Here is a 12961-nt window from a genome sequence, read left to right as displayed (position 1 = left end):
TATTTTTTTTTGTATATTGACCAGTGTATGTTGTACATTTTCATAATCCATGAATTTTAACTACAACAGAACTGACTTGTTTTTTAAATCCACACTTTAAATGATGCTTTCTAAGACCTGTACGAAGGACTGCTGTGTATTTGTGACGCTGCATAAAAAAGCAGAGTGGGTGTCAGTAAAACTCATTAATGCCACAAGTGTGAAGGTCATCTGCGGTCGTATAGAGGTCATCGTAAAAGTCCAATGGGGTTGAAAACGCCAACACAGGTGAAAGTCACTGGGGGTCGAGGTTGTAAAGGTCACCACTGATCTCAAACAAAGTGGGTGGTTTGGGTTGTTAAAGTCACCACTGGTGAGGGTGAGTGGGGTTGTCAAAGTCACCAATAACGTGTGAAGGCCATCGGGGTCATACAGACTTGTTCTGCAGGTCGGCCTCGATCTCAGACAGCCTCTGTCCTATCGCCACGGTTAGAGCCTTCACCTGGTCGACAAGGCACACACACACAAACAAAGGTTCAGTTGTTAGACCATTCAGCTGGTCAACATGACACACAAACACACACAAAGTGGCAGTCAGAGCCTTCAGCTGGTCAATGACACGAACACAAAGTGGCAGTTAAAGCCTTTACCTGGTCAACATGGCACACAAACACACAGAAATGGGCAGTTAAAGCCTTCAGCTGATCAACGCGGCGCACCCATGTTGTAATTATGTAATCTGTGTTATGTAATCACCTTTAATTTTGCGTAAATGGACTGACACTAAAACTGACTCTGATAAAGTATATATGGGAAGAGAATCACATACTGCACCTTTAATTTCACATAACGGACACCGAATTTGCTGTTGAAAAGCTGAATTTCCATGAGCATGTATGGAAAAACAGGCATGTTAGTTGCTTTAGACAAAGTGTCTACAAACTACTATAGACATATGGCGTCGGTGTTTGTGTAATACTGCAGTTTCTTTTTTCTGCTCAACACAAAGGGTGCCTCTCATTCGTCTTTTTATATATCCTCCCTTCCTTCCACGGTCCTTTAACTCGTTATACAAGTTCAAGGACTGCTATTAATCTTTAGGCCTAACAACATAATATCGTATAGCAAAACTCATTCGATTTACTTTGGTTTCTAGTTACACTTTCAATTCCAATTATTTGTCTTTGCAAGGTGCTTATCTGTCCTGGGATTCAACATCGACATGAGAGTACTAGAGGGGTGGGTGGGTTAGTAGTAGAGGGGTGGGTAGTATGGATGTAGTAGAGGGGTGGTTGGGTAGTGGTGGCAGTAGAGGTGGGTAATATGGGGGTAGTAGAGAGGTGGGTGGGTAGTATGGAGGTAGTAGAGAGGTGGGTGGGTAGTATGGGGGTAGTAGAGAGGTGGGTGGGTAGTATGGGGGTAGTAGAGAGGTGGGTGGGTAGTATGGGGGTAGTAGAGGGCTGGGTGGGTTATATATCAGTCTGGAGGGCCGAGCGTCGAAGATCGAGGAGGGATGTTGAAAGACGCCCATAGTATGTGCATTCTAGCCTAGAAATCTAGACGCCCCTAGCGGCAGCAAATGTAATTTGGCTGGCGGGGCAGTCTAGGCACGATCCATAGAGCCAGGGAGCTGAGAACCCGAAGCACCAGCGGGCCAATCACAGTGTGTATAGAGTCGGTGGGTGGGCTTAACATAATGGTGACTGACATGCGACCAGAAGTTGCGACGGTAACGCATCCTGTTATTTGAAAACAAGAAGATGATTCGTTTAGCGTTATCCTATTGCGTGGAGAGGGAAGGTTACACATCCTGTTATTTGAAAACAAGAAGATGATTCGTTTAGCGTTGTCCTATTGCGTGGAGAGGGAAGGTTACGCATCCTGCTACTTGAAAACAAGAAGATGATTCGTTTAGCGTTATCCTATTGCGTGGAGAGGGAAGGTTACGCATCCTGCTACTTGAAAACAAGAAGATGATTCGTTTAGCGTTATCCTATTGCGGGGAGGGAATTTGAAAGACAACTGTTTATCCCACCCCTCCGATTGAGCCCTGTCTACGGTGAGTGTCCAGACCCTATATCTTGATGTGGGTCTGGCTCGTCAGGCTATGTGCATTCTGGACCAAGAACTAAAAGAAGTGCTGCATGGGAACATACATTTCAATAAATGCATCTCTAAAGTTTGAACATGCAACAGACACAATTAGCTGACAATTAGCTGAAATAAAAATGTCAAATCTCCTGACTTTCCACGCCAGGACTAGACATTTTAATGTAGGGCTAAAGATTAATTGCAGTGTTTCCCACAGATTAGAAGGCAATGTGTGGTGGTCGCCTATGTCTGATTGGGGGGGGGGGGGGGGGGGTGCACCCATATTTTTCATTGCATCGCCTTTTTATCGCTCTCCTTTCATATAATGTAAATGATTTTTTTTACCACGATGTGAAGCTTGTCTTTATTTGAAACACACACTACACATTATGTAATTATTTACATTATATATACTGACATTTCTGATATTCATAACAGCAAACTTTATGCAGATTATAGCCTACTATTCATATTACAACTCCACTTCTTAGATTCAGCTGTCTGGTTGAAGCCTCAAAATATTGTTAACAAAGTAGCAGGCTAAGCTTATCCTACTCTACTGGTTGGACTGTTCAGTTTCCCCACATGTGTTTAAAGTTTCAAGGTAAGCTAATACTTTTTCTCCTTGGGACAGGCCCTTTTAAGTCTTGGAGTTGAAAAACATTGTTGGTCAGTCAACTTGAATGCAAGAGTTTTAATCAAATGTCTGCAGCATAGCCTACTAATGATGCTAACCGAATATAACAGTAATTTAGCTAGTCGTCATCTGTGCGTCAATGCGTTCATGATTGTGAATGTTTTATTTGGATTAAATGTGCAGGTGGAGGGCGGGTGCCGGTGTCCATTGTGCACACACGAGAGCGGGCTAAGGAGAATGAGTTTACTAATACTGTTTGGTAATTAAGTTGCACACATAGTCTACAAAAGTTGCGGGAGAACTTTATGCTTCTACCCGAGCAGCGTCAGGTGAATCAGTGCGACCACCAACCACGCTTCCAGGGATGATTTCGTTGGTTTTCATGGAGACAGACAGCCGCGATGTGCACGGAGGGGAGTGGCTGTGTGTGTGCGTGTGTGTGTGTGTATGAGAGACAGACGCGTGAGTGACAGAGAGGGAGCGCAGGGAAAGGAAATTCAGCTTTACGAATGCTGCGTGTTTTTCAATAGCGTTTCAAAATAAATAAATAAATAAATAAAAGAATAATGAAACGCAATATGTGGCGGCCGGTGATGAATCTGTGGCGCACCGCCACAAATTTGTCTATGTGTGGGAAACACTGAATTGATTGATTGTTTGGCCAAAATTGCAATTCCAACTAATCATACACCGTGTGACTTGTTATTTGCAAGGATCCCTGTGGCAAACAAATGAGTTCACTAGAAAATATTGCCAGAAGTTTGCCAATTTTGGTCGCTAGAGGCAAATTTCCAGCAAATTTCTGGCAACAACACTAGTGGCAAATATGTTTGCCAAAAATGGAGAATAGGACCTTGCAGCAAACTTGCGGCAACCATTCACCATAAGCCTGACATTCCTGTAAGCCTGACTGTTGTTGCTTTGACCAATCATAATCAATGTGGATGTTCTGTAAATGTAAATCTTATGTAGGGGTGCCTCTCATTTGGGCTTTTATACGTCCTCCCTCTCTCCTCTGGCCTCGATCCTCACTGATCTACACAAAGAATGATGGGGCGAAAACAATGGGATAGTCTATCCAGTGTTAGTTATAGATCAGTGGGAACGCCCCTCGAGGATGCGTCTCTGCTCTGCTCTCCTCACCTCGTTGAGCTGCTGCTGGACGCCCTCCCTGTACTCCAGGGTGACGGGAGTCTTCTCTGAGCTCAGCGCTGCCCTCTGCTGGCTGGAGGACCCCACTACGTAGCTGCACACACACAAGAAAGGGAACGCACAGGTCAACTATTCCATTCCACTTCGTAGCTGCATAAACACACACACACACACACACACACACACACCATCTATTCCATTCCTCTTCGTAGCTGCGCACACACACACACAAACACACACACACACACACACACACACACACACACACACACACACACACACACACACACACACACACACACACACACACACACACACACACACACACACACACACACACACACACACACACACACACACACACACACACACACACAAAATGGAGCACAACACACAGATCATCTATTCCATTCCACTATGTAGCTGCATAAACTCACAAGAAAGGGAACACAACACACAAGTCAACTATTCCATAACCCAATACAGTTCCACTGAAATAACTTGCAAAACAAAATAAAAATAAAAAATGATATATGAAAATTCATTAAAATGGTGGATATAGTGTTTTGGAAAAGAACTCTTCAAATGGAACATAAAAGTCAACTATTCAATCAATTCCACTCTGTCAATTCAATCTTTATTTCAGACTGACACAAGGGCGTGTGTGTGTGTGTGTGTGTGCACCTGTCGATTCTGGCCACGTCCATGCTGAAGAGAGACCTGCGATGGTCCAGTTCTCTGGGCGTCGACACGTACATGATTCCGATCGGCGCGGAACAGCCAAGACAACTCAGGGTCCGGATCACACTGCATGGAAAACGATCCAGAGTTTTACACAACAAATGTTCCATTAAAACAATCCGGAGTTCTACACAACAAAACGTCCCATTAAAAACAATCCGGAGTTTTACACAACAAACGTCCCACTAAAAACAATCCGGAGTTTTACACAACAAACGTCCCACTAAAAACAATCCGGAGTTTTACACAACAAACGTCCCATTAAAGAGGAACTATGCAGGACTGGCAATTTCATCTCTGGTTTCGGTTTCGTTGTTCGTTTTCGCTCGTTTTATGCTTGCATTTTCTCTGCAGAGCTTCCCCGACAGCTTTAGCGTGTATATTTATACATGTATAGGCTATATTTAAATATATAAATTGCAAGCGTGGTTCTTCGTCTCAGACTTCCAGATATAAACAAAGAGCGATCGTCTCCTGCAGAAAGTTGCATAGGGTCTCTTTAAAAACAATCCAGAGTTTTACACAACAAGTGTCCCATTAAAACAATCCGGAGTATCACACAACAAAAGTCCCATTATGTCTAGAGTGCAAGATTTTGGGCTCTTTTTTTTTGCTAGCTTGTTAGTCCTAAACTGTCGGATATCAGCTGCTGTGATTTTCTATTTTTGGGGGGCTTTTTACATGTTACTTGAACAAATGCCCAGTTCCGTTTATTGGGCGCCATGGATGGCTATCAAATGTGTCTGCTTTCCCCCCTTTTCTGTGATTGGTCCCCTATCTGAGGCAAAAATTAGGGCGGTAGTTTCCAGCAGGATGAATCAAACTTTGCGCAAGGCAGCATGGGAATCAGGCTATGTTATGACTTGAATATGTTACTATAGGACTAGCCCTTGTACTTTTCACTTAGAATAAAAGTGGTTCTAAACTTTTTTCTGTCAATCCCCACCTTGGAGGTAGGGAACTTCCAAGCCCCACCGGACCCTTGATCAAGTTGAGAAAATATTAAAGAAAGTTCATCACACCCCAACTGTCACTAGTGGGGCCTGCCCTACATTTTGAAAACTACTGGACTAGCCTTCGTACTAATCGCTTAGGATAAAAGCCATCTGTAGAGAAAAGTATGAAAATCAATGATGCGCGTCCCCATCTATACGTGAAAAGAAAAAAAAAAGTGGGGCAGCCGTGGCCTACTGGTTAGGGCTTCGGGCTTGTAACCGGAGGGTTGCCGGTTTGATCCCCGACCAGTCCATGGCTGAAGTGCCCCTGAGCAAGGCACCTAACCCCTCACTGCTCCCCGAGCGCGCTGGTTGGGCAGGCAGCTCACTGCTCTGGGTTAGTGTGTGATTCACCTCACTGCGTGTTCACTAATTCGGTTAAATTGGGTTAAATGCAGAGAAACAAATTTCCCTCACAGGATCAAAAAAGTATATATTCTATTCTATTCTATTCTATCTTCTTCACTGGTAGGATGTTTCAACAAGGTAGGATAACTCGACAGAATAATGGCACCCCCTGGTGGCAGCTACATTTATTACAGCATGTAAGATGAGAGTGAGTGAGGTCACCTACCAGCCCATCTTCTTGTACTTCCCGGCGAAGAGAGGCTCCCGGCCAACTGCAACATTGTTGCTGACCCCTGAGAGAGAGAGAGAGAGAGAGAGAGAGAGAGAGAGAGAGAGAGAGAGAGAGAGAGAGAGAGAGAGAGAGAGAGAGAGAGAGAGAGGCTGAAAACAAACCCGGCGTATATCTTCACTTCCACTGATTTACACGATTCACAAAAAAAGTCAGGGATATTCGGCTTTCCGGTGACATTTCAGGATGAACCTGAAATCCACTATAACTTTTACTGGTGAACTTCATGTGAACTTCTCTAAACATTTGAATGTGCATGTCAAACATTTCGATTACATTTCACCCAGAAGCCAGATTTTCCTAACTTTTTGTGAGTAGTGTACAAAATCACTGTTAACAAGATTTAGGAATCCTATAGAATTTTAGTTTCAAAATCTGATTGGAATCCTACAGGATTTGTTTTTTTAATAAAGGAAACCCATGAATTTATTTGACACAAATATGATCCCAATCCTATAGGATTTTGTGATGAGGTTGTATGTATGTTAATAATACGCAGAGTTGGCCCCAGCCGTGGCGCAACTGGCTGGGGCACCTGCACCGCACGCCGGCGACCTGGGTTCGATTCCCGCCCCGTGGTCCTTTCCGGATCCCACCCCAGCTCTCTCTCCCACTCGCTTCCTGTCATTCTCTCTACTGTCCTGTCCAATTAAAGGCATAAAAAGCCCAAAAAAATAACTTAAAAAAAAATAAGAAGAATAATACGCGGAGTTAAAAGAGACTTAGCTTACTCCGCAGCAGTATGTGGTTCTGCTGTTCGTCCGTGCCGGACCAGGAGAACGAGTCGCCCAGCGGCAGCCTGCACTTGACGCAGAAGAACACGGCGGGCGCGTCGCTGTCCTCCTCCCCGCCCAGCGTGTACGTGGCCTCTCCTACCGCCGACACGGAGGCCGACAGGTAACCGTCACCCATGGTCACTGCGGTGCTGGGGGCAACCGTATATAAAAAATAAACAAACAAACAAACAACAAACTTAAAGTACATCTTTAAAAGTTAAAAATACCTGTGCACAGTCCTTTTTTCCAGCTGCTGATGATGGCATTCGGTAGAACTACTGAAACATCAAAAAAGAGTATGCCCAGCAAGCACATAGCATTCTACTAACTTTAAGTAACATTAGCCTGTGGTTCTCCTGTGGTTAGTTTTTCAGTAACCTTCTATTTTTTTTTTGGGGGGGGGGGGGGGGGGGTTCTCTCATTTACAAGGTTAGGGGAACGTTAGTGCAACCAAATGGTAACGTTCTCTAAAGGTTACCATAAAACGAATGTTAGAAAAACGTTAGGAGAATGTTGTGCAAACCAAAACAAATACACCCCCCCCCCCCCCCCAAAAAAAAAAAACGTAGTCATAAATGTTTTTCCTGGCAAACCATAGGACAACATTCGCAACTTTCAAGCAATCATAACCAACCACTTCCCATAACTAAGAAAAACCGTTCCCCTAACGCTATAATAACCAATATGGGTGCATATCGCACACTGGATGATATCCTTTAACTGATTAGTTGCGTGAACAACGCGTTTCGCAGTTTGCTTCTTCAGGTTCACGTTGACTAAACAACGTAAAGTTAAATGTAGCTAGTTAACCCCTGCTTAAAAAACTGAATGGACAGTAAATTACTACTGACACTAGCTAGCTAACACCAACATTGATAGAACATTAGGTTGTCTTCGTTTTTACTTGTTTGCTTGCTTACTTACTTACACAAATCAAAGTAAATATTTGACGACCCACTCAGGTTGCACGGCTATGCTTCTCGGGTGTAAAAACGATACACACTTCTTGGGTGTCAAAGGCTTGAAACACTTTTTAGAGCGCACTGTTATGCCAACGTTTATCTCTCTCTTGCTCCTAACTTCTTGTAATTTGGCGCGGTGGGCGGCATCTTCCTCTCTACGCGTCTGACCACTTCCGGATTGCAAGGACTTCTGGGTGTTGAAGTTTGTTGTCACATGTATAGACTGTAAAAAATAGGGTTTTACAGAACCAATATCGCATGCATATGTTTTGTCTAAGACCAATAATTGCCTAATTAGGCCTGCCACCATCATCGTCATAATAATCACTATTAGTAGGCCTAATAGCCCAATAATAATAATAATAATAATAATAATGATAATAATAATAATAATAATAATAATAGGCCTAATGATAGGCTATAATTAGGCTAGTAGGCTACTATTCATATTCATAAATTATTAACAATGTGTTGCATTTATAATCTTTAGGCTAGAGAGAGAGAGAGACACACACACACACACAGAATAAACACCTTTAGCTGTTGTTGTTGTTGTTTTGTTTTGTTTTGTGAATGAAAACCTTTTTTGTTGTTGTTTTATTTTGTTTTGTTTTGTTTTGTTACGTGAGGACCTAGACTATAACTACTACACTGTAGCTGAACTTATAAAAAAGAAGATCCTATGGATGGGCTATCTGACTCATGAAAACAATAGACGTAGGCCCTAGTTGTGAATTCCGAAGAGGCGTCATGCGCTTCACATGATAGGCCTACCGGTCTAAAGGCTACTAGGCTACTGCCAATGCGGAAAATGGAAGTTCCTGTGTTATCGGCGAGTTTGTAAACTGTGACTCCGAGCGCTCCGAGTCCGAGCACACTGACCGTTTTTAAGCGTGCGTGCCTACTTTATTTCCAGTGTCAGATGGCATTTCCGACGCGATCCATGTCAGCTCAGTGTGACAGGCGCGAGCCGCGCGAAATATAGGCCTACTTATGCTACTTCTTGCTTTTTTCATGAAAGAAAGCCAGACAACGGTTGGTTGAGCTGAGCGCAAGTCTATGAGCGCTGATTTCCCTGTAGCAGTTACTCAGGTAGGCTAATGCCAAGTTTCGTTTATGTCAGAGATGAGAGGAAATCGAAACTCCCAACTGAGTGAGTCACCAGGAAAGCACCGTCCCTAACGAAGAAGTTATTGTGGCCGTGGAAAGCACGGAGAGGTCCAGCCTGAGAGTAAGGAAAAAACGGACTGAACAATTAACCATATAGAGGCGGATTCGAGTGGTAAATCATACCAACAAATCACGCCAACATGCACCGACAACCCGTCGCTCGGGCCGATTATGACTTCGCATGGGATAATTTTCTAGAGTCGCTTCTTCGTATCTGGCATGTCTTCACGCAGGTGAGAAAGGGCGCACACGCTTTTAACACTCAGCTACTTGGCTATTGGACTAATGTAAAATAGGCTACGATAATAGCCTATAACCAGTAAGCTAGCCTAAAGAATATTTGAACCAGGTTGAATTGGGTAACTCTTCCGCAATTTATTTCAGGTTAGCCTATAGGTAGGCTACCAGCCTACTTTTACTATATACCTGCTACGAGCAAACTTTTCAACAAAGTATCGAGATGGAGGTTAACCAAAATCTGATGCACAAATGTGTGGTGACACGTTCTTTCGGATTGAATTTGAATTTGTTTGTTAGTTGTCTAGCCTGCAGAAGCACTCGAATGCTGGCTGTCGTAGTCTAGTCTCTACAGATTTGTGTTTTATTTTTTTGTATTGGGCTATCTATCTTGTGGTTTTCTTTCCCTTTTTTGCGGCGGTGCTCGGGAACGCAGGTCAAAGTTCTCCAGCCTACTGCCTACTCTGCCTGAATGCACGTCACTGCTACAGTAGCCTATGTGCCATAATAATACTGTATTATTTGCCAACTACTGATATTTTACATGTCCTTCTTCTGCGCATGCGGACAGACCATTCTCGCCTTTTTCCAGTCAAGTCCTCCAAGCGCTCTTCCCTGTGAGTAAACATCTCTCCGTCATTCTGCCGTTCACTCGCTCAGACACTCACACTCACACACACACACACACACACACACACACACATAGCTCTCTCTCTCTCTCTCTCTCTCTCTCTCTCTCTCTCTCTCTCTCTCTCTGACACACATACACACACACACACACACACACACACACACACACACACACACACAAAACACACACACACACACACACACACACACACACACACATCTCTCTCTCTCTCTCTCTCTCTCTGACACACACATACACATGGCATTTTTGTTTGGATGAAAGTGTTGTCTGTCTAGTAATCAGGCCTGTGCGCACACACACACACACACACACACACACACACACACACACACACATGCACGCACACCGCTCTCTCTCTCTCTCTCTCTCTCTCTCTCTCTCTCTCTCTCTCTCTCTCTCTCTCTCTCTCTCTTTCTCTCTCTCTCTCTGTCTGTCTAATCAGGCCTGTGTGCATTTCTTTTTCAGTGTTGGAAGAAGACTGGCGCCCAGTCAACTGGAGGTGAGTTACAGTAAAGCGTAATTCCTTCGATCATGATGCCTGTCACCATACAGTACCTAGAGATTGGCATGGAGTTATTATTGAGATTGGTGTTATTTCAGTTTACCTGTCACCATACCCAGAGATTGGCATGGCGTTATTTCAATTTACCCGTCACCATACCCAGAGATTGGCATGGCGTTATTTCAGTTTGCCCGTCACCATACCCAGAGATTGGCATGGCGTTATTTCAGTTTACCTATAATTGCCTGATTTGATGTACACTGAGAGATGATCTTATGGAAAGTACCCCGTGACATTTTCCAAAAAGGTTTGTTATTCCTCTTTTTAGTCAACTTTAGCAAGGGTGTCTTAACATATGCACGGCACCGTACCATAATGTCGCGGCAAAGCAAAGATAGACATGTTATGTATGTGTCATGGCCGTGTCTCCCATGTTTCACTGAAGAGCTTGTGTGCTTTGGATCACAAGCAGTTCTTTTCTCTCTCCCTTTCTATCACTTTGGTAGAGATGAATCTGTGTTGGTTTAAAAAAAAAAAAAAAAAAAAGGGTGGTATGTCCCGAGTCGTTGAACACATCTAGACATAAATACCTGGAAATGAAAGCTGAAATTCTGACCTCTGAATTCTGAACATTCTGAACACTGTTGTGGGCGTGTCTTCCCTCAGGATCAGGGACGACCTGAAGGAGGAGACGAGGACTGTGGAGCCTAGCAACCCGGCCATCGAGCATCTCCGCATCCTGGTCCACGGTCCGGTGGGAGCAGGGAAGTCCAGCTTCATCAACTCCGTCGACTCCATCTTCCAGGGGCGCATGACCAGTCCGGCTCTGGCAGAGACCGCCAGTGACTGCAGCTTCACCCGCATGGTGAGAGAAACCTGGTTTACTAATAACAGCAGCAACAATGAAAAATTCTGATTATTATTGTTATTATTATTATTATTATTATTATTATTATTATTATTATTATTATTAGAAACAACAACAACAATGGTGAATTAGATTTACATAGTGCATCGTAAGAGAAACCTGGTTTACTAATAGCAACAGCAACAATTATACATTCTAATTATTATTATTATTTTATTATTATTATTATTATTAGAGACAACAACAACAGCAATGATAGATTAGATTTATATAGTGTTTTTCATTGCTTAGACTTGTGACATCTTGCGGCATGATAGATTTTTGAGCTCATTAACTCTTGAACCAACTGTTTCATGTTTGTCTCAAAATGGAACACTGATGGATTGAAACTACTGTACGTTGGGAAGAATGACAGGTATAGGTGGTTGCCTTGGAGACACAATGACTGGCTTTTGCCGTTCCTTGAGCCCTATGTCCAATTTAATTACACGTGCAGTCTTTTAAGTCTAAAGCCAATATGATAATCTATTATCTATCTAATTTAGGTGATCTAAAAATCCATTTGCCAATTGAGTGGATGAACTCAATGTTCCTACATTAATTTTGGTACGTGCACAACTGACTTCACTTCATTATGGGACTTGTAATGAGTGCCCGAGGTGTACTTCCTCGTCTCATAACCCAACTGTGCTTCTTCGTCGTACCCTATGTCATGTTGTTTAATGTTAAACCAGAATCTCCGGTTTAACAACAACCTAGGCTCTATTTTTTAATAATAGTGACGAGAGTAAATTTGTCTGTAGGACCAAAGCAATGTCAATCAGTCCAGTTTTGAGTTGGACTGGAATATGTATTTATAACTGAGTAGTATATTATATAGCATAGACTTTTGGGCAGCTTTGTTACATTAAAGTAAATCATTTTGTCATCATCAATCATTTAAATAACTCTTGTAAGGCATTACATAAGACACCTCAAGCCTGCTGTTAGTTTCCCCAAAGATCCTTCATTACTGACAAGATAGAGCAACGTAATGCACCTCTATGGAAGCAAAATTCGAACAGTTCCTGTCTGCTTAAAGAGGCGTGTCGCAAAGTCGTCATAGTGGGATATCGATCTCTGTCAGTTTGGCAAGCAGTTCAGTTTGAGTGTTAACAGGTCTGCTTAAAGGGGGATTTAGCCCCCCTCCCCTTTGCGAAGACAGAACGCGGAAATTATCGAACGTTTGCGCCTCTCGCTCTGCTTTAACCCTCTCTGGTTTCCCTTTACATGGTTGTTGATTCTCCACTATGGGAGATCCCCTACCTACAGAACCAGCTATTTAACATCTCTCCTGTGTATACATGAAACATGATTTATTATTAACATTATTATTATTAGTAGTAGTAGTAGTAGTATTTGTTTTGTGCACATGATTTTAGATAAAACATTTTAGTGGCTTATCAATCAAACTCCTTCACTCAGTTGTCTTGTTTCAGTTCAGAACCCATAAAATTAAGGACGGCCATTACGGAACTTGTGTGCCGTTTGTCCTTTGTGACATCATGGGGCTGGAGAAGGGC

The 12961-nt window shown here is 43.1% G+C and overlaps 2 protein-coding genes across 2 annotated transcripts in view; one reads left to right on the top strand and one right to left on the bottom strand.

Moving 5' to 3' along the window:
- Positions 1 to 56: 56 nt before the first annotated feature.
- Positions 57 to 7248, bottom strand: mis18a (MIS18 kinetochore protein A). Its single transcript, XM_062537926.1, has 6 exons — positions 7236 to 7248; positions 6964 to 7157; positions 6170 to 6236; positions 4544 to 4666; positions 3851 to 3953; positions 57 to 481 (listed from the first exon to the last, which is right to left on the bottom strand). The coding sequence occupies exons 2-6, from the start codon at positions 7142 to 7144 to the stop codon at positions 407 to 409; spliced, it is 549 nt and encodes a 182-aa protein (XP_062393910.1). The 5' UTR covers positions 7145 to 7157; positions 7236 to 7248; the 3' UTR covers positions 57 to 406.
- Positions 7249 to 8891: 1643 nt separating this feature from the next.
- LOC134082253 (uncharacterized) overlaps positions 8892 to 12961 on the top strand; it is a 13729-nt gene continuing 9659 nt past the window's right edge. The window contains exons 1-5 of the mRNA XM_062537905.1: positions 8892 to 9373; positions 9949 to 9994; positions 10495 to 10528; positions 11198 to 11396; positions 12878 to 12961. The exon at positions 12878 to 12961 is cut by the window's right edge and continues 69 nt beyond it. Coding sequence (XP_062393889.1) covers positions 9281 to 9373; positions 9949 to 9994; positions 10495 to 10528; positions 11198 to 11396; positions 12878 to 12961 — 456 coding nt within the window. The 5' untranslated portion in view covers positions 8892 to 9280. The remainder of the gene's footprint in view (positions 9374 to 9948; positions 9995 to 10494; positions 10529 to 11197; positions 11397 to 12877) is intronic.

Source organism: Sardina pilchardus, chromosome 1 (genome assembly GCF_963854185.1).
Source record: "Sardina pilchardus chromosome 1, fSarPil1.1, whole genome shotgun sequence".
NCBI classification, from domain to species: Eukaryota; Metazoa; Chordata; class Actinopteri; order Clupeiformes; family Clupeidae; genus Sardina; species Sardina pilchardus.
This window is presented reverse-complemented; position numbering and strand designations above follow the sequence as displayed.

Bases quoted from the DNA above. Each gene is read 5' to 3' on its own strand.
- mis18a (XM_062537926.1), bottom strand. From the start codon at position 7,144: ATGGGTGACGGTTACCTGTCGGCCTCCGTGTCGGCGGTAGGAGAGGCC. The intron at 3,954-4,543 runs GTGCACACACAC...GTGTGTGTGCAG, and splicing joins GACGTGGCCAGAATCGACAG to CTACGTAGTGGGGTCCTCCA. The intron at 482-3,850 runs GTGAGGAGAGCA...CTTGTCGACCAG, and splicing joins TCCAGCAGCAGCTCAACGAG to GTGAAGGCTCTAACCGTGGC.